This window comes from Patagioenas fasciata, chromosome 11, assembly GCF_037038585.1.
Source record: "Patagioenas fasciata isolate bPatFas1 chromosome 11, bPatFas1.hap1, whole genome shotgun sequence".
NCBI classification, from domain to species: Eukaryota; Metazoa; Chordata; class Aves; order Columbiformes; family Columbidae; genus Patagioenas; species Patagioenas fasciata.
Window position 1 is genome coordinate 22,501,301 of NC_092530.1, and position 20,591 is coordinate 22,521,891.

The 20,591-nt window shown below is 45.5% G+C and overlaps 2 protein-coding genes across 2 annotated transcripts in view; both read right to left on the reverse strand.

Moving 5' to 3' along the window:
* MCF2 (MCF.2 cell line derived transforming sequence) overlaps positions 1-2,201 on the reverse strand; it is a 57,798-nt gene extending 55,597 nt beyond the window's left edge. Inside the window, exon 1 of the mRNA XM_065846606.2 lies at positions 2,050-2,201. Coding sequence (XP_065702678.1) covers positions 2,050-2,164 — 115 coding nt within the window. The 5' untranslated portion in view covers positions 2,165-2,201. The remainder of the gene's footprint in view (positions 1-2,049) is intronic.
* A 4,796-nt stretch (positions 2,202-6,997) lies between these two features.
* Positions 6,998-20,591, reverse strand: part of ATP11C (ATPase phospholipid transporting 11C) — a 42,330-nt gene continuing 28,736 nt past the window's right edge. The window contains 5 exon segments of the mRNA XM_071813572.1: positions 6,998-10,480; positions 15,224-15,377; positions 16,769-16,872; positions 17,673-17,738; positions 19,345-19,480. Coding sequence (XP_071669673.1) covers positions 10,364-10,480; positions 15,224-15,377; positions 16,769-16,872; positions 17,673-17,738; positions 19,345-19,480 — 577 coding nt within the window. The 3' untranslated portion in view covers positions 6,998-10,363.

Consider the following 20,591-nt stretch of genomic DNA (forward strand, 5'->3'; position numbering starts at 1 on the left):
TACTCTCGCAGCTCTCCAAGGGAATCCAAGCCATTTTAGAGATGAAAACAGCTGTAAAAGGATTGGGATTTATATTGGCTAATATATCACAGATACAGGGAAAATATATAGGCTAATATACAGCCTAATAGCTCACAGATACAGGGAAAACATCACCTTATACTAGAAATGACCAGAAAGTTTCCAGTACTGACGCATGAAGCAAAATGGCTAAAACATGGACCCGGATCAGACTGAATGCTCAGAAATCAGGGATAAAGAAAAAAACCTCTGATTTATTTTTAATCTCATTATTTGGGGAACCTTACTCAACTTTGTATCTTTTTCAGTATCTTCTTTTAATAACCTATGTAGATGCCAAATCATGCGTCCAGATCCTGCAGCTACAACCACACAAGCGTGCCTTTGTGGAGATATTTTGATTTCATATGACCATTATACAAAGGTCATCTGCCAGGAGCTGGTTAGAAGACAGTGCTCATGCTCACGAGAAACCTGCTGCCCCCTTTCACCCAGTTTCTGTTACACTGTTCATAGAAAACATTCACCATCTGCATCCCCATCCCTGTGTCACCCAACTCCTGTTCAAGCAGTGTGGGTGTTTCATCACAGACACCAGTGCAAGAAGGATCAGACTTATTTTAATCACATCCATTCAAATAGCATCTTCCACTAACTGACCGTGATCACCTCTGCCTACATTTTCCTACCATGTTTGCAGAGCACAGCCAAACAAACAGGTTAGCACAGGTATGGCAGGTAGGACAGCCCACAGCAGAGGAGAAGGTCCTGTGGTGGGCACCATCCCTGAAGAGCACATACACATGCATCCCTTGAGGGGCAGGTGGCACATCGGTGAAGACCTCACCTGTGACTTACCCCCGATAAATTCCTCCCACACCCTAAACTGGTGCTTTGCAAAGAGGTCAAGGAAACTGGAACTACACTTAGAAGCTTTTTTGGGCTCAGTGTGTCTTTTTTGTGCCTGGCACGGCTCCAAGCACACTGCCAGCTGTGAACAAATAAGGAATGATCAGTGCCTTTGCCTCCAACAAGGTATGCATCCTCCAGCGAGGACAGAGTCACTGAGGATGCCACTACTTTTCCTGGATTATGAAAGACTTCTCTGCAGAAAAAAAACCCTCTTCTCCCCACAAGAAAACAAAATAACATAAAAGTCAGGGCTCCACATAGTTTTATGAGCAAATCATTGTCCATCAAAGAAAACACAGTTGAAGCACAAGAACAGTTTACGGCCTGAGGGTAAGGGATCAGATTGCATTGGCTTCTCGCATTAAGGGCGTGCAGCCACGGAACCACAGCAACATCATTACAACTCTGTGCGGTCCCCTATGCAGCCTGGGATTAAGCGATGTTTGAAGACCAAGAAATAAGGGAGGGAAGAAGGGCTGTCTAATGGGGACAGGTTTTACACACAGGTACTGCTTTTCTACTTCAGAAACTGGGAAAGGGCACATCATAGTCATCAGGCTAAGATGCAACTTCCCAGGGAGGACTTCTTTAGTTTTGCTCATGGCCAATCTGAGAAGGGGACTAGCACTGGCACACAACCTGCTCACCAAAAACAACCTCCTTTCTTCAAAATGTGTTTTGAGCAACGAATTCCAATAATAAAAAGGCCATGTCAGCAACACAATGTAAAATGACTTCTCCTTATAAAACGAGCCAGTTCTTCACTGTTCATGCAATCCATCAAAATAAATAACATCCAAAGTCCACAAAACCCTCCTGCAACGAGCCCTCCCAGAGGCTTTCGAGGCAGACGGACACATCTGCCCACCTTCCCTTGGCATCCCGACCCCGCCGCCACCACTCCAACCCCAGTGCCGGCCACCCGCGCTCCCGGCCGGGCTGGAGGAGCGGAGCCGGCAGCCCGGCTCCTTCCACAGAGGGCGAAGGGAGAGGGATGTCCAGGGAAAACCCTTCCCCACCCTCGCCCGACCGGCGGGTCTCCCCGCACCCGCTACCCCGGACACCTGTGACACCCACAGCTACCCCTCGGTGTCCGGCAGCCCCCGCGGGACTCACCGGCGGCGGCGGCCTCCAGCAGCGCGGCGGCCCGCAGCAGGCGGTAGTAGCTCTCCATCTCCCCGGCCGAGGTGCCCCCCGGAGGGGGACCGGCCGGGGCCGGGGCCAGGGCCATGCCCCGCGGCAGCGCTCCGCCGCCGGCAGCGCTCCACCGCCCCGCGGCCGCCGAGGCGGGGCCGGGGAAGCGCCCACCGCCTCCTCCGCCCGCCCCGCACCCGCCCCCGCCCGCCCCGGCGGCCGCCCCGCTGACACCGCCGCCTCCCGCCCCGAGCGCCTCGGCGGTTTTGCCTTCTTTTCCTTTCCCCCCCTTTTTTCTCTCTTTTTCCCTTCCCTCCCCTCTTCCCCGTTCACAGAATCACACCTCCCCTTTTCCCCTATGTCTCTCGTTTTCTTCTCTTTTTCCCTATTTTCCTCTTTTTCTTTTGTGTCATTTTTTTCCCCGTTCTTTTCACCCTTTGTTTCCTTTTTTTAAATTATTATTATTTTAATTTTCTGTTTCCACCCCCCCGCACACCCCTCTACAGCCAGAGCCGCTCCCCACCTGAGTGCCCATAGGACATCTCTTAAGAAAAAAACAACCTACCAACCAACAACAAAAAACAATCAAACAAACAACCATGCACAAACAACAACAACAACAAATTTTCATCCTCTGCAAGCATCGTCCTAGCAAATTCCTTGAACAGTGTATGGGAACTACATGTAGCCATGCTATAGCCAAAGCTGGACAGAGCTCCAAGCACACTGCTGGCCTGACCCATCAGCCTCAGTTTCCTCGATGCTGAGATTCAGACTGTGCCAGCTTATTCTCAACAGGAGCCTGAGCTGCCCAGGAAGGCAGCACAGAGAAGTGGATGTTCCTGTTTTTCCAAAACAACCTTTTAATTATGTTCCTTACAATAATAGCAGCCTTTTTCCAACACTTCAGCAGTCAGGGCTATTAATTTAGGATCCAAGGTCTAATGATGGTAGTATGAAAAACTCTGTGTTTTGGCAGACCTCATCCCTTCTTACACTGATATGGAATTTTTTAAAGAAAAATCACCCCTTCAGTCAGTGCCTCTTGTTCGTAACACAGCGGATTCTCACTGACTTAACAGTTTGAATACACAATTTTCTGTTTGGTAATAAAGCACATCTGGTGCGACTGGGAGAGTTACTCGTCAAAAAACCCAGCTCAGGTGCACAGCAGTAAAATGTGGTAATAAAATAGCCATATGCAAGTCTACATGTATGGAAAGACAGCCACGTCACTTTCCTTCTGCGTTCTTTTCACAGGAATGCTATTTTCCCTAAATTGTAACATTTCAGGGAGAAATTAGGCCCCATTTTGTTCTACTGCTGCTGTAACCGGGACTCATCACCATTGAGTGACACACACCCATGGTAACACTGGCTTCTGGAAAAATGAAGGTAACCAGTAGAAAACACAGCTACAATATCCCTCAGGTTTGGCAATCAACCCATTTCGTGCTCTCTGAGGGGAACACAAAATGCTTAAGACTGGATCTGGATCAGGTCTTTGCAGCCAAGCACACCCCACCTGAGCCCCGGGTGGTCCAGGCTGGACCACGGCAGCGGATGCGGCAGGAATCCTGCACATCCCACGGCTGCGCCTCCTCCAGCCAATCCAGCTGGCACTGGACAACATCAGCCAGCTCTCACACAGAAAAGCTGTGCTTGCTTGGACTGCAGGACAACCAGTCACAGCTTTTCCTTACTGTTTTTCCTTTACAAGCCTGGATGGCCGCGGAGATTCTTGTTTTGAAAAGCTGGCTGCTTACAGCCCCTCCTTTAAGGTATTTCACGATAAATGCCCAGGCGTTCCAGCAACGCATTCAGCAGAGGCACCGTCCAGCTGCTCGTATTTTACACTGACAGAAGCTACTCGGCATGTTTGTCTCCTCCAGAGACGAGCGTTACTCTCTGCCTGCCCAAGGAATGATAAGCTGAGACAGAGGGAACAAGGAGATGGATAAAAAGGAAACAATGACAGCCAGAAACACTGGTAGTTCTTTTTCAGGCATTTCCCATCCAGGCCCATAATAACATTCAGCGCTCTGAGAGTGGCACATGTGTGAGGAGGGAAAGGGCCCCTCAGAGAACTGAGGGACACCTTGTCAGAACCTAAAGCATCTCTGTTTGCAGAGTTTTATTTCATGTGAGTGCAATTCCTTATCCTTAACTCTTAGGGAATATTCCTAGTAATTTCATTAATTCCAGACCAAAAAAACAAACCAAACCAAAACAAACAACAAAACAGCAAAATCAAACAATCAAAATCAAAACAACCCCCCAAAAAAACAAACCAAAATGAAAAGCTAAACCTCAAACAAAATTAAAAATGCTGCCTTTTTTTTTTTTTTCCAGATAAATGCTAGAAGATTTTGTTGGGACTGGTGCCATGATTTGGATTTTAGAAATCACCCTTCAAAAATACCTGCTTAATCTAACAAGAATGCTCCATTTTAGGCAATCACAGACATCAGTGTCCTCCCAGTGCTGCAATCACCTCTTGAGACTGACCTGAATAATTATATCAGCTATTTCTCCCTAGCATAACTTTTTATGATAATTTGGAGAAAACACAGGTTTCATTTCTGCAGCTTCCAAAAGCTGCTGCTTTCATACTTCATTGTAGGACTGTGCAGAAAGCAAAGGCCGAGCAGCAAGTCCGGCTGCGGCCGCTCCGGTCCCACCACATCGCTGGAGATATCGCTCAGCTAGAGGCTTCTGGAAGTGTCTTGATAAACACACATCAGTCACCATCAGCTCAGTCCGTCCTGTCTCCTAGTGTCTTGTTCAGAAACACCCTTCTTCTGACAGTTGCTGGGGAAAAGAGTTTCTGATTAAATAGGGAAATTTAACTTGCCACCCTCCATGCAGCCATGTATCCCAGCTCTCACACACAGTCCTGTGGGTGCCAGATAATTTCTCTGAGATACAGCCCCGATTTCACCACTTCAGGGCTTGATTGTTGCAATGATTTACCCTTGCTTGCCTAAACCCTGTTTTTCCTTCTACACCACCTGGAAACCTGCTGCAAACACCTTTGCGCCGCTCCATCACATTATCCCCATCAGCTTTTACAGGCCATTCCTCCACTGCTCCTCCTCACCTGCACATCTTCTGCAAGCCCCCTGCTTCACCCCGAGCCCCAGCTGCGATGGGGAGCAGCCACTTGGTCTTTCATGCCCAAACTCCAATGGGTAAAACAGGGCAGAAGGACTTTCTGTTGTTGTTTTGTTATGGTAGTGCTGGGAACTGGAAGAACAGAGCTGGTGAAATGCAGTTTGGAGTCAAGCTGCTGTTGAAGGGAATTGCTCACCTCTGGAACAAGCATAGTGACATCAAAGTACCTGCGGGAGAGTAATTAAGCCCTGTTTGGTTTTCATAAATGGGGATTTTATGAGGATTTTGTTTGCATGAGGCAGCATCACCCCCGATCTGGGGGTACCGTCCAGTGCGGGCTCTTTCCAGGCTGGTCTGGGAGCCGGTTAGGTCTGCACTGATTTATCAGGATTTTATGCCACCTATTATTTCAACGTGAAAAAGAGAAAGGACTCCACTCTGCTTTCACTTGTTCCCTGTGCCAGTCAGACTTGCCTTATTTATTGTTACAGCCCCGGGTTTTGGAAGGGAACAGGCACAGAGGTGCACACACCCCCTTCCACCAGCCTGCAGCACAGTTTCCAGCTTAGCAGGTTATCCCCAGACGTGTGAAGATTCCAGCAGCAAAGCCCAAGCCCAGCAGCAAGGACTCATCTCTTTCTGCTGCAGGGGCACAGGGAGGGCCGTGGACACTGCGGACCCCCCGAGTGCCAAGAGCCCTCACGCCAGCAGCCTGACCTTGACAAAAATTGCTGTCCTTGTCACCTTATAAAGTGAGGTTGCTTCTTCTTTCTAACATGAAGGGCTACATGAGCATTTTAAATGCTAATTTGGTGCTTTCTGAAATACCTCATGACCTGTGGCTGTCTCCCATCACTTACATTACTACTTTTGTTCCGTCAGCCTGGGTAGCCAGCTCAGAGTAAAACCCTTTCCAGCTCTTCAGATCATTTTCACTGTCACTCACTCAGGCTATTAAGATTCTCAATGCGTGTATCTGGTTTCCAGTAGTACAAGCTGCTTCTTAAAGGTTATAGTTTGTTTTAAATAGCACAGCCATCTGTCCTCCAGTGGCTCATGGGAGCTGAAGAAATCGAAGCAGCCAAAACAGAATCTTTCAAACTGTCAGTTTTTCATTACAAACATTTCAGTTTGACTTGGATCCATGTCCTAAAAAAAAAAAAAAGCCTCTGTATTTTTCTGGTGTATTATACAAACACTGTGAGTGGTGCTTTAACAGTTCCATTGAGCTGTAGGAATTTCATCAATGTAAATGTCTGGCCTGCACTTCACCAGCTCCAGGCACTTCACAAACCACAGAATAATCCTCGTTTGTGCACATCTAGTCTTTGAACAAAAAAATACTTATTTATTACAGGGAGCCACGACACTCGAACCAGTGCACAGCATTAAGAAAAAGACTCTATGCACACACGCAAGTCAGGCACATGGACGTGCATTTTTTACCCAATTCCTAATGTCAGCTAAAGCTCTGAGTTCAACACTTCTACAAAGTTAAATCGACTTATTCACTTAATTCACAGGACTTAATTTCTTAATTTGACAGATTATTTTTCAGGGAAATTAGAGCACATAGGCCAGCTACGGGCAGCAGCTGTTACTAGAATTGCTAATACCTCGCTGGAAAAGTAAAAACATATAAGAAGCAAACAGTGTTTCCTTGGGCAAATGCTGCTCCACATCATAGAACTGAGTGAGGCCTTGCTGGCATCACCCACCCCCCAGTGGAAATGCTGATGGTTCCCCTTGTACTGCCTTGTAAAAGGCCACGTTATGAACTGTTGCCTAGGAGCATCCAAGGAGACAAGACAAACAATTGTATATTAATCAGAACAACATACCAAAGTTTATTGATTACTTCAAACAAAAGTTTCTGTAATGAAAAAAGAGCAAGTTGCATTCATAAAAGGTAACATTCACATTCGATTTCCTTTATATAAAGCAACATAAATGTATAAAATTGCATTTAAGTGAAAAAAATGTAAGGTTGCAGTCAATTTTTTTTTTTCCAGAAGCTGAAAATGTATCTTCTCATTGCCTGCATATAATTTACACCTTCTATATATTACATGGTTTTTTAAAAAAATCCATAGCTGGGAAACTGAATAAACGGTGCAGTATTAGGTAAGTTTTTCAACTGCATGTATACAAATTCAATTTTAAGCTTTTATGCAACTCCAAGTCATTTATAATATCCTCATAACACTTAGGATTAGTTTTTGAAAAGTAGATATGACTACACCAAGTTCCTCCATTATCACATACCAGTTTTAGAGGGAGTCTTAATTACTTATCTTCCAGTGTCACTAGCCAGTGACTAAACTTCAATGAATTATTACAAAAAAAAAAACCAGCCTTTTTTTTCCTTCAAGTTTTTCCACCAGTAAGCCTGTACTGACCTTTTAGCTCGCTGACGAGCACTGTAACACTGTGTATTATGAACAATAACCACACCATCCCTGTTGGATTACTGCCTCTTCAGCATCCTGCCGCCTTATACCTTACAGTTACTATCGCCACTTTTTCTTCCCTTCTGTAACCCGAAAAGGGGTCTCCTATTACCTCTGACTTCACAAGTCATCCACAGCAACAGAAATTTCACTTCTGCCATTGCTGAATAACAAGAATCAGCCGTTCTGCTGGTCCAGGGCAGCCCTGGCTGTCCCGGCATCCCCAGCACTACATCAGTGCATTAGCTGAAGATCCAAGCCCAAGAAAACCCCCATTTTCCCCAAACCGCTGCTACTAAAACTACAAAAAGACATTTCAGGTAAATTCCAACCAGCCTGTGAGCACACACGTCTTGGATTTGAATGTCCAGCTATTGCAATAGCTTGCTCCATCCTGAGACAGGACACTTGGAAATGGGAAGAGAAAGATTTGGCTCTTAAGACGGCTTCATCTTAAAACGGGCTGCAGAGATTAGCCCGTTTGAGAGGCTTTCTTCAGACAGTTCACACATACATGGCAAGCTTCACTCTGTTCCCACGAATGTCACCAGCCAAACCTCCAGCTGAATTTCATGGGAGCAGATTTTGACCCTAGGAGGAGAGTATGATACAAAGCAATCCGAGAAGCAAAGTGTCAGGCTTGGGGCCATTTGGGCTTGGAATGGTTTTGAATCACAGGAATTAGGCATTTCAATGTCCAGATTTTAAAGGTTATGTAAACACAAGTCAGCAACTGTATATTTAAGGAGAAAGGTTAGATTTGGCATGTAGAGTGTATCTTCATTGTATTCATCGCATACTTGATCTGTAGGCACCACATTTTAGCGTGAAAAGTTGAGAAGGTCTGCAAGTTGAATTCTAAGTTTGTGAAATGAGCTAGGAAAAGGAAAAAAAAAAGGAGAGAAAAAAAAGAAAAATAAGCTTTGCCTATGGGACACATGCTGGAAGTGCAGCTCCTTACTTGCATGCAGCAAAGAGTCGAGCCGCAGTTGCTAACGTGGTGCTAACAAACCCCACTCGTGGGGAGGCCAGTGCAGCGTGTATAATACAGTGGTCCTGTCCGTGTGTCCCCTCCCGTGCTGGGTGATATAAGAGCAGCCACCGACCACAGGGACTGCACTCACCCCTTTCCCACTCAGGTAAGGCCCATTGCAACGTCCTTATGATGCACAGCAGAAATCACCTGCAGCTGATCTACATCCTGCTTCCAACCAAGAGTCGAAGATGGACCTCAGGGGTGGCAGCCAGAGAACAACACTCTATTCTTCCAAAAATTGTCTGCAGTTGAGCGAAATTTGATGAAATGAACGTTCCATCTAGTCCCAACTGGTTGTTTCTTTGCATGTAAGTGACGCGAAGCCTGAGCAAGTGGGATCCAAACCCAGCCGCAGCATTGAACTCGTTACTCTGGAGAGACTCGAACGCTTCTCACAGTAGCTCCTCTGCATCGCTCTGCAGAGTGCCGGGGGCAGTCAGCACCAGGGGGACCTTCACACCAAACGGTGGTGGCATAGGGCACTCAGTCACTGCTTATGATTTAAAACTACAAAAAAAAGCTGCTTTTTCCACATATGAAGTATCAGAGAAAAAGAAAAGTCAGGCCAAAGTCACCTCTGCTGTGCACAACCTAAAGAGAAAAGTTCCCATGATCATAGTACAGGTAGATTTAAAAAGAACATGCCAATTTAAAAAACCAAATAAAATGTAAAATTAAATCAGGTTCATGTATTCCTTTTATTTTTAAACTGGCTTCTTTTTTTCTTAGTGCAAATAACTCAAGATGTAGTTTTATACGCCTGCAGGTTTACAGGCACAGCCTGTGTCCCCAGGATCATCCAAGGACCACACTGTCACTCAGGCCTTCAAAGTGTTGAAGCAACTGCACAGTGCAGCAACGTAAGCACAACCACAGGAGCCCAGGCAAAACGGCTTTTGAGATTCTGTCCTCCCCCACAAAAGCTTCCTTCCATCACGAACAGCCACAACACGAGGGAAAATAACCTTTTCTTCACCCTCCACCAGGAACAGGGGAGGATGCTCAGGCGCTTCCCAGCACCACAGGTTTCTGCACGGATACAGGCGCTGCGTACAGACCACAGATCGCTTCCAGCTGTACCCAGTATGTAACTGGACAACTTTCATCATCAGTGAAGATCTCTCGAGTTCCCAAGTATTTCTGCCGCACACATCCGGCAGCCCATCGCTGGGACGGGGCAGCCCCCGCCGAGGGGTCACAGCCCCAGCACCAGGCGAGATGCTCGCAGGGCTGCATCCAGCTCCTGCAGGAGAGGAACAGGTTGTCCCCGGCGCCTCCCAGGAGCTGGAAGGGGGTTGTTGGGTTTAAAGTCAGTGCTGCTTCTTTGGTCAGGCAGAGCAAGAGACTTCAGCAGCTCTCAGCTGCTCTCAGCCAGATCTGCAGCGGGCAGAGGAAGCCCCTGTGAGAAATGGGGCTGGCATTCCTCTCTCGCACTTTTTACTCACGCTGTTTTGGATTAATTACTATAGATGCTTTCTCTAGTCTCCAATGATGTAGAATTAGGCAGATTTTTTTTGGAGGAGGAGGGGCGGGTGGCGAAACCAAAGACAAAGGGGTACCAGGGGGCCAGTGCCCTGGTTACGGCTTTATCAGCATGGCTGCTCGCTGTACTTGGCAACGTTAAAGAGAACTGTTAGGTTAAAACCATGTTTTTATTCCTACAGCATGACAATATGCCGTGTTTGTATGGAGCACTTTAAAGTATCCTGAGAGGATATCTTTCTGCCAAATTAGTAACAGCATCTTCAGTCTTCACATAACCATTCTCTATACGTTTGTATGAGACTAATATAGGTAGATCAAAGGAGCCAGTCTGCAAAAATCAGAAGGAAAATGCACATGTATTGCAACTGTTATATTCCCAAATTCATAAATATTTGTGTTATTTTTAGAAAAGAACACTTAACATTTTATAGGAGAAGAATGATTAGCCCATGATAAAAGTGCCAAATGTCATTCACAACCAAACAATAGCATGGAAAAATCAATTTGCACAGCTGCAAAATGCTGCAATGAAGTCTAAAAGTGGCATTTCCCTCGCTGTCCCCTGCAGCTCCTGTTCTGCCCCAGTCCAGCTGCCTCCCGCACCAGTCCGCACCAGCATATGGCAGTGGAGAGCACCACCTAACGTCTGCAGGGAAGGACTGGCTGCTCAGCTCGCTGGCAACACCCAGGCAAGCAGAAACCCAGACTGATGCCAGCTACATTTGGAGCTCTGGCAAGCCCGGCTGTTGGTCCTGCCATTCCAATTAAACTGATTTCTATAGAAGCAGCTGTAGGTACAAAGGTAGGAGAGGTTTGCAGCAAATCTGCAGTTTTAAGTTTGCAGCAGACACCACACAGCTATGTAACATCGCACTGTGAAGCTGTGAATTCCATTAGGCACTTCTACATTTTTATTCTGCTATCAGCCTACTACAATGTTTAAAATCAAGTGAACTTGTACTAGGATGCTCTCTGTGTGCGTATACACATACAGACACAGAGACATGCCCATCATACCATATGGTGACACAGACACATACACGTGTTTAGTTTCAATCTATGCAGGTAAATTAAAATGTACTTATTTCTATCTGACAGAACAGCATGCACCCTAGAAAAAGGGATTTTTGTACAATTCAGATGCAATACTGGAATCATTTTAATAGCTGAGATTTGAATACTTCACTGTGAATACAGTGTCAACTTTTATAATCACTGTCAGCACGATTCACTGACTGTAGTCTCCAGGCTAAGTTGTCTGATAATATTAGACTAAAATACAGGTTGTATTTGGAAGATTTGTTTATCTACTGAAAAATATTTCAGTTTGAGAGGATCTGTGTATATGTGGAACTCCGAATGGTTGGATAGGACAACTCCCCCAAATTAAAATGCATCCCAAGCATTGCATCTCCATTCCACAAGGACAGGTACCCCACACCGATAGCCAAGAGGATTACAAGAACCATAGTTTAATTGATTGGGTGGGGGTTACATTTGGTTAATAGACGGCTTTTAAAATCAGCTCAACTCCTTTGGACAGGGTACCTGTTACAACACATTAGATTCATCTGAGAATGTTCGTAAAAGAAGTGGTGTGACAGAAGGTCTGGCCGACAATGAATCAGGTGCCCTCCTGCTGCTCTGCAACAGCGAGGCAAAAACACTTATAGCACACGCGACGCTTGGCCCTGCCTCATGGTTCAACAATATAAGACACACACACACACCCCCCTTTTTACAGCTAAGTCACATCATAAGGCATGTAGCAACACATGGTCCCTAAATACCCCAGTGATTAATCCTGGCTGGGTTTTGCAGTGCAAGAGGCATGGAGAGTATTCAGAGACCAGCCCTGAAATGGTTAACTTCGGGTTTATGCTACAGAGGCTTCTGAGGGAGGAAAAACCATCCTTACAGTACAGGTGGTAAAATACTGGCCCAGGTTGCCCAGAGAGGTGGTGGACGAACCATCCCTGGAGACATCCCAGGCCAGGCTGGAGGGGGCTCTGAGCAACCTGAGCTGGTGAAGATGTCCCTGCTCATGGCAGGGGTGGGACTGGATGAGCTTAGAATGTCCCTTCCAACCCAAACTGTTCTATGATTCCATGACCTCCTTATAACCATTTTTAAAACAATGCATCATAATGGAAATCTACAGTGAAACGAAACACTACAGACAGGTTTTCAAGGCACTTTGTGTTGGGGCAGCCCCACCATCCCCATGGTCAGCAAGTCCAAGATTGTCTCTTGTTATGAGGGTTAAGTGCAGCAGCTTATTTACTTGTACAAAGAACAACAGCAGCATTACGTGGGATGGACTGGGCAAGACAGGCAACTTAGGCAGCTTCTCCTAGATCACACAAGCCTGACCTGTTTGCCAAGTCATCCAAAGGATGATCAAAATTGAGTTCCCTTTGTCCACCGCTTTAGCGAATTTTCTATCTAGTCCACTAACACACAGAACTACAAGTGGAGAAGGCGAATGTAACCAGTATCATCCTTGTCCACATCACTTGGGCATCCCGAGCACAATCAGCTCACCCACCTGAGGTGAAGAAGTAGACCAAAGAGGAAGAGACAGATACAATATTGAAAGCAAAATATTTAAATTAAAGAAAAAGGAGCAGGGGGGGAAGCAAGGTTTTGCTGGGTGAGCAAATCTAAATAGGGTTTTTTCAGGAGTTAGGCATTAGAAGGAGGAAAAAAAGCAGTAGAGCAAGCAACACATAGTGACTCAGAAAGGAAATCACCTTATTCACTCCAAGAAAAGCTGTGATTGCTGGAAGTTTGAGAAAGCATGAAGATAGTGGATGTTCCTGAGGAAGGAAGGCGCTTCGTTACCTAGTTCACAACAGCACAAAAGACAGAAAATTGCAGTACAAGAAAGAGAAAGGCAGAAACAAAGGAAAACAAATGTGCCATGCAGTTAAAAAATAATTAAAAAAAAACATTTCCACACAGAAAATATAATAGAGACTGAGCAGAGCCAATGCATGTGTTATGGGGAACTCATGGTGAAACCCAGTCCCATTGAGGTCAAAGGCAAATGCTCATTGACCTGGCCTCAGTCCAGACCCCTCCAGAGGGAGCCTCAGCTGTCAAGTTGGGGGTTCAGGCACTAAATAACTGCCCTAATCTTGTTTTTCACTTCATCCTCTCTCTGGGAAACTGATGTTTATTTTTTTCCAATATTAAGGTCTGGATTCTCAAAAAGGGTCTTTATTTGAAATCACCTACCTGATCTTAGCTACCTCTAAAAACTAGGTGACTGACTTCAAGTGTCTGATTGCTGGCACAGCCATCTAGAGCTGGTATCTGCTTTACGCATTTTACAAAGCTCTCACTTAGAATGTACATTTATATATGGCTCAGGCTGTGTTTAGTTTGCTATGCACATATGAAGAGACTTTTCTATTTGATGATTTCACAAGAGCCTTTTCAAACACATATAAAGCACTCTTGAAAGCAAGTACTGCATGGGGGGATGAATCTTCTGGCATCGGCTGAAGGCAAAAAATGGGTCACATCTCAGGTGAGTTCAGCTGGGGCCCAGTAACCCCCGGGTCACCAGCCTCCAACTGTCCTATACCTGCACCTAAGAGCAACCCACTCTCAGCCTATTCAATACAGGTGTCAAGATAGAAGCTATTAAATCATACTTAATTGGAAGAAATCCCATGGGGGATCAAAGAATTCAACCATACATCTTTTACCACCTCTGTTGCTTTCAACTTACATGGTTTAGGGTTGGTGGTGGGGCTTTTTTTCTGTCTTGCAGATATGTGTTTTATTTCACTGATACTGCACCAAACTTGTACTTCAAATGTTACAGGAAGGGCAACCCTTTATTATTTCATTGGATATGTATATATTTTTAAATTGAGATAAATATAATTTTTCAACTGGCCAAAGATAAGAAGTCAGCCCAGGTGAGGAAAATGCACTGAAACCTCACAGGATACAACAGCTTCAAGGAGAAAAGCCTGTTCTGAACCTCAGTATTGGGAAGGTCAGCCCATGGTCTCCTGGGACACAGTCATGACCAGCTGGGACCAGTTTGCCAGTACCAGGGTGCTGGTCTGGTACAGCTGGCAGGGCAGGAGCCACCTCTGCACCAGTCAAAACCTGCAGCCAAACCCACTCCACCAGCACACGCTGGGCGGCAGCAAGGGGGTGACCACATCCCTTGGGCTGAGTTCTACCACTGCCTAAGGACACGCAAACCCGATGGCAAGAAGCCAAGGCTGGTGGGTGACACACCAGGTGCTGCCCCCGGGCAGGACTTGCTGATGCTGCAGGAGGAAAAGCGGCTGCGAGAGGGGGTTGAGGAGCAAGGAGGGGGTGAGCAGGGGCTGGCTGGGGGGAAACAGGGCTGCAGGGACCATCTGGGGATGGTTGACACCTCTGGGCATGCAGAGAGAAGAGGTGGTGGAAAGGTCTCAGCACAGTGAGAGTTGTGAGCCCAGCAGTGCTGGCATTCACCATTTGCAGAAGTGATGATGAAAACTTTTAGGAGATGGTTGACAATTCTAAAACAAGCCCTCCTCCTCTAAAGCTGTTAATAAATCAGTTCACTTTCAAGGAGAGCTGGACACCACAGGCTAACCCCATGGAACGAGCCCTCAGTTTTGAAGGGGGGCGGGCAGATGTGCGAAAATCTGACCCTGTTCCCCCTGCACCACCACCTGGAGAACATATGCAAGGGGAATGTCATGGACATGTTCTTCGACATAAAAACAAGTAGCTCTTTTTTCAGGACACAATATGGGGGTTTGATGATCAGTTCAGGTTGGAAAAGGGTTACGGTACTTTCATAAGAGACGGCAGGTTTCCATTGTGTGAAAGCAACTAAGGAAAGGCATGGGTTGAGTCTCTCCTTGCTACAGATCTAGGCAGTATTTTTAGATGAGCTTCTTGACATTTCTGGCATGTGAAAGAGCAAGATGAGACTCTAGAAACCCTTCTTGAGATGTGAACAGTACACAGCACTGTTACAGGTTCATCTGGTGCTTTAAAGTAAGAGCGGTCTTCCTAAAAATACTGCACGATACATCATCTTGTTCCTTACCTGATGATTTTTCTCTTTTATATTTTTTAAAACTATTAGAAGAATTTCTGGGAAAAGGCTGATAAAAATCAGGAGAATTATTGCCAGCCATGTGGAAACAGAAGTCAGCATATGGGCAAATACAAAATACATTCTTTGCTGCTTCAAGAAAGGCCTGAAAAAGAAAGAACACAAATTCTGGTTAACACAAATTTCCCAAGGAAATTGACAGAATCAAAGGCAGATTCAGATCAAACCACTTGCAGTAACACCTCCCTTTGAGATGGACACAGCCTGTGCAGAAAGACACTGTCCACCCTTCTCCCAGTGCATCTCTTGCCTTCAGCTGCGCTAGTTCTGAGGGACTGCCCTGTCACCTGACAGAATGTATTTTGCATCTTCCACATCTATTTCATTTCAGGCTGGGGAGGGGTTTGAATTTTGCTACTATCACCAGTTTTACTACTATCACTAAAAGATAGATTATTCTCCTTGTCAAAAATCAGATAACTTTATTTCAGCTCTGGACTTTGCTATAGCTCTTGGTTTGCTCTTGCTGGTGGAAATCCAGAGACTCAGACCCAATAGGTAACTTGCGTCTTTCTCCCTTGATAATGGAGGGGAACCGACAGATGCTTGCAAAAAAATGCCTAATCACTAACTAACCACAAGGATACCAAAGCAGCTGTTGCTTAGCATTAACTCAAAAATATTGAGCTAGGCAAGTTCAACACACCAGGAGAAAACTCACATATTTCAGCACAGAGATCTGGCCAGACTGCAGATCTGAATCTGCTGGTTAGGAATGCTGAAGAGTTAAACAAACCCTGTGGCTCCCAATTAAAATATTTAAATCAGTTCCATACCCTTATTAGCAGGCTGCTGGGTCAAGGATTAGCCAATAACCCATGGCACTAGCCCTGGGAAAGCTAAGGTGTAAAATAGGAGAAACTGGGAAAGTCAACATGAACATCTACTCCAGTATGGGAAATAGAAAACTAATAATATTTGTAATGTACTATTGCTTGCCTGCTTTTGTAAGACACTAAGTCTAAAATCCTGATTGCACTCAAATCAATGAGAATTTATTCTCCTGCTCATCTCCACGATTTCAGTAGCAGGATCTGCACTTCCTCCCGCCTATTTCTCCACCTTAAGCTCCCCAGAGTGCCGGGTCCTCTTGCTCTGCATCTGACTCATCTTTTCTTTCCCTCCGTATCATTGGGCTTCTTTCCACCATCAATTTGTCCTTTCTTTCTCATTCACATAGAGAAACAGATCCTGAAATATTTACCCCAGAACCTCCCAATGAAGACAAGAACCTCAGCACCAGAAATGCCCTCAAGGGCAGAAGAAAAGCAAACCACCTCTTTGCCAAAGCCGAGCACCTGGTTGGCGACCAGGGCATTATCTGCTTTTAGGGTATCTCTTTGGTAGAAAAAGGAGCCTGGTTGCATACACCCACCCTCTGTAAATCTCTGGAAAGGGGATGCTGCAGCCACATCCCCCGCAAAGTCAAAGTCATCCCCCCAATAAAGCACCGTGGAAAGAAGAAAAGATACTTGCCAAATGACTCCTCCCCAAAAGAATGAGAAAAACACATAGAAGGCAAGGGAGCCCCAAATCACAAAGTGGTTCATCCACGTCCAGAATCGGGTATCTAATGCTAGCTGTGTGAATAAAAAAAATAGAGATAGAACAGATATTAGACACAGAGCGTACTTGATTGTATCTATATGAAATTTCAGACTGCTTTCACAGTAAAGCTGAAGGTTCTCCAAACAGCTACCTCTGCATATGTGCACCAGGGAAAATATTTTCAGTATCTACAGATTGGCACAAAGCCAACAGGGAAACAGTGAGTTTCTAATTGATGCAACCTTTGATGCTGCAGGAGAGAAAAGCCTAAAGGTTACAGGGACTGTAATTGCCTCCTGCCACCACCTGCTGTCCTGCACCAAACATAAAAGACCTTTTGTGAGGTCTTATACATATTGTTTGTTCTGGAAAGCTCTGTGGAACAAAGCAGATTTGCTATTATTATTTGACAGATGTGCTTTTGTGATCCCCTGGTGCTTGCTGGTGTCTGAAACAAGGTGGGCAACCTCACTTGCTCTGTTGTTCCCCTCTGCTTGCTAGGACTGAATGCCAAGGAGTGAAAGCATGGGAAAAAGTCAACCATAACCAACTGGAGTTCTCCAAATAAGGCAAAAAATAGGAAAATAATTTAACCAAAACTTAAACACTTACAGACCAGCACAGCCGAGGAATACAGACCACAGACTTATACACAGGACAACAGTCAATAAGCAAGTTCTGCCTCTATGGAAGAAGACTTAAGTGTGGTGTGAAATATACTCAATAGAAACCTCACCTTCAGCACATTTATTGCATGATTTTACAGCACACACACATGCAATGGAAAATGACTGTGAAAATAAGTGACTGAAAAAGAAAGGAAGATCCAAACCTTCAGAGTGACGGTGAACACCAGCACAGTGAAAACAATTGTCCCAAAGGTCCAGTTCCCAAAAACCTGAAAAACATGTTATATTGCCGCAGGTGTCTCTGTCCTTTTCCTTGGAGAGGCACAGAAACGACGAGGAGAGGGGAGCAAGCAGGGACCGGAGAGGAGGGATGGGATGGAGCAACTGCTACGGGGGACATTACGCTACCCTGTGCCATGCAGTGCCACACAGACAGGTGACCCAGAGCTGGGACGGTGACAGGTACAACCTTCTACTAACAGCAATGTCGATCGAGGATACAAGTCATTGGACCACCTGTATTTCATGATTTCTTGGTAATTTAACTCAGTTTCTGCTTTCTCACAACACTTCTGCTCATCATCGCGTTTTAGTCCCATTTGCAGAAGGCACTAATGGGTGTTTTTCCATCTGGTTTGGTTTGCAGATACTAGAGACTACGCATGACAAAGAAAAGCAGATACTGTGTATAAATCCAAATGATGGCGATGAATGGGAGGGATGCTTACCAAAGGCTGTCAAGATCTGAATGCATACATTAAAACAGAAAGTGAAATGTAAAAGTTTTCAAAAAATTAAAGTCAATAGGAGCGAAAAAGGAGTCAAACATACATGGATATTATGAACAATTGCTGGTAGCAGTTCTTACAGGCATAAAGTATTTACAAAACGACATAACCACAGATCTTATTTTAGTGCCACATAGACTTGACCTCTCAAGGCATTTGCAGAACACATCAGTGCTTCGTGTTCTAATCAAATACAACTAGAATGGTTATAAATACCGAAAAGCACTGAATCTACAATTCAGGGGCTTGACTACTTACAGCTGAGGACATAAACGTTGGCATTGATGCAACATATGCAAATACACCCATAAATTTCATCAGCTTTTCTCCATGCGTTAGCTGCTAAGAAAAGCTAAGGGATTTTTAAGGGTCACAGGTGATGGTGTAAAGAAGTTTTCCATCAGCCAAGACCTGACAACACGCTGCATACTCCCTTGGGGAAATGGTCCTGAGACAGCCCAGACCACAACAAGTGGCAGCCACACTGCACTAACGCTTTGCACTGTCCTCTGTGAACCAGCAAAAAGAAAGAAAGAAAAAAGGGAAAAAAAATTCAAATGCAAAAGTCCAGCACCAGCCTGATCCCCCTGCAAAGGGAGGAGGGCGGCTGTAACCACATCCCAGAGCAGACGCCCCACACAGGCAGCCCTGCACCATGGTTCAGCAAACAAGCAGCATCCTATCAAGGTGCGTTAATGCAGTTGCTTGTAACCTTCTGAACACAAGCCAAATTTCCCGGGGCACGCTGGTGGGAAGGACAGACACTGCTCCTGCCCTGGGCCAACGCCTGGGCCACACGGAAGAGTGGAAGAGCACTGTGCAAAGCTCACTGGGTTGGAATAAAGCTGGGTATAAGACTAGTTATTTTACCTAGTGAGTATAACCAGCTCTGCCCTGTTTCCATGGCGATTTGGAAAATGTTTTATTTCAAGCATTTGCTGCAGAATCACACCATAAGCAAGGCTACACCATCAGACAAGACTCAAGACACACCACACAGATTAAGCATGTAGATATTCCCTGCCAGGTATATAAAAGAGGCAGTGCGCAACAGAAACACCCATCTTTTTTTTTCTGTTACTGTTACCTTTCCGTTATCTTCCAACGATGAATTTTGAAAAAGAAAATAAGCCCCAAAGAAAAACACGAGTCCTTCAAAGGCGCCCAGAAAGGTCCAGTACAGGAACGGCCTCCACTGCAGCATCGCATTATCTGAAACCTTCCTGCCAAGAGATGGAGTAACAAGGACATCACCATCACGTTTAGGATGCACTGCAAAGCCCCTTGCAGCCAGGTGAACAACGGGCTCTGAAGCAAGCCCTGGCTGTAGGAGACAAGGATGTAAACCACATAAATATCTGATAGCATATGGGACATAAAAAACATTTGGCATACGCAGCTGCTGGCCATGAGAATCACGGAATGTCCTGAACTGGAAGGGACCAACCAGGATCATCAAGTCCAACTCCTTCCCCTGCACAGGACAACCCCACAGTTCACACCATGTGTCTGAGGGCATCATACAGTCTCTCTTTGAATACATAAGAGGTTCAGGATCTTCATTTATTTTGTCCTTCTCCTCTCAGTAACTTGGATTAGAACCCAAGGCAGCCCAAAGTGAAGAGCTGGAGCGCTGTCCTGGCCTCTCCCGCAGCCCCTGCACTGCCTGATCTGACATTAACTGATGAATTTTAAAACCAGGGCAGTGCTAAAGAGCAGCCGCAGAGGATGCAGCAGATCCACAGATTGTTTCCCTCTTTTTATTGAATGCATAAACTCTCGTTAAAAAAAAGCTCTGCAAAAAGTCCCATTCCTGGAAGCACTATTTTTCTGCACAGGCTGAAAATAACCTCCTGAATTGTACAGTGGGTGTTTTTAACACGGGAGTTGTAGCAGGAGGCTCTGGGCTGAATATAGGATGAGATCTGGCACAGAGGCAGCAGCAGCGGGATGCGCTGCAGGCAGAGCTCTGCATGGATCACCCACAAACCCCAGGGGGTGCAGAGTGACCATCAGGGCAGGAAGGAGTTAAAAAAGTTTCCTGCATCATAATCTTTCTTTAAAATCTGAAGATTGATGGGGGATAAAAGCACGTTTATGGCAAAATCAAAAAATCCTCATTCTTGTATCATTTTTCTTCCTATAAAAGTAACACATTTGTTTTCAGCAAGATGCGCCTTGCAAACTGGCTTGCTGCTGGGGTCCTATAATTTCAGTTTCCAGAACAAAACTGTACTGAATCCTTTGCATGATGATGCCATGACAATGCTCTAACATACTGCAATTTGGGTATGAGTAAGCAGCACAGATAAACCAGACTGTGGCTTTTACTGC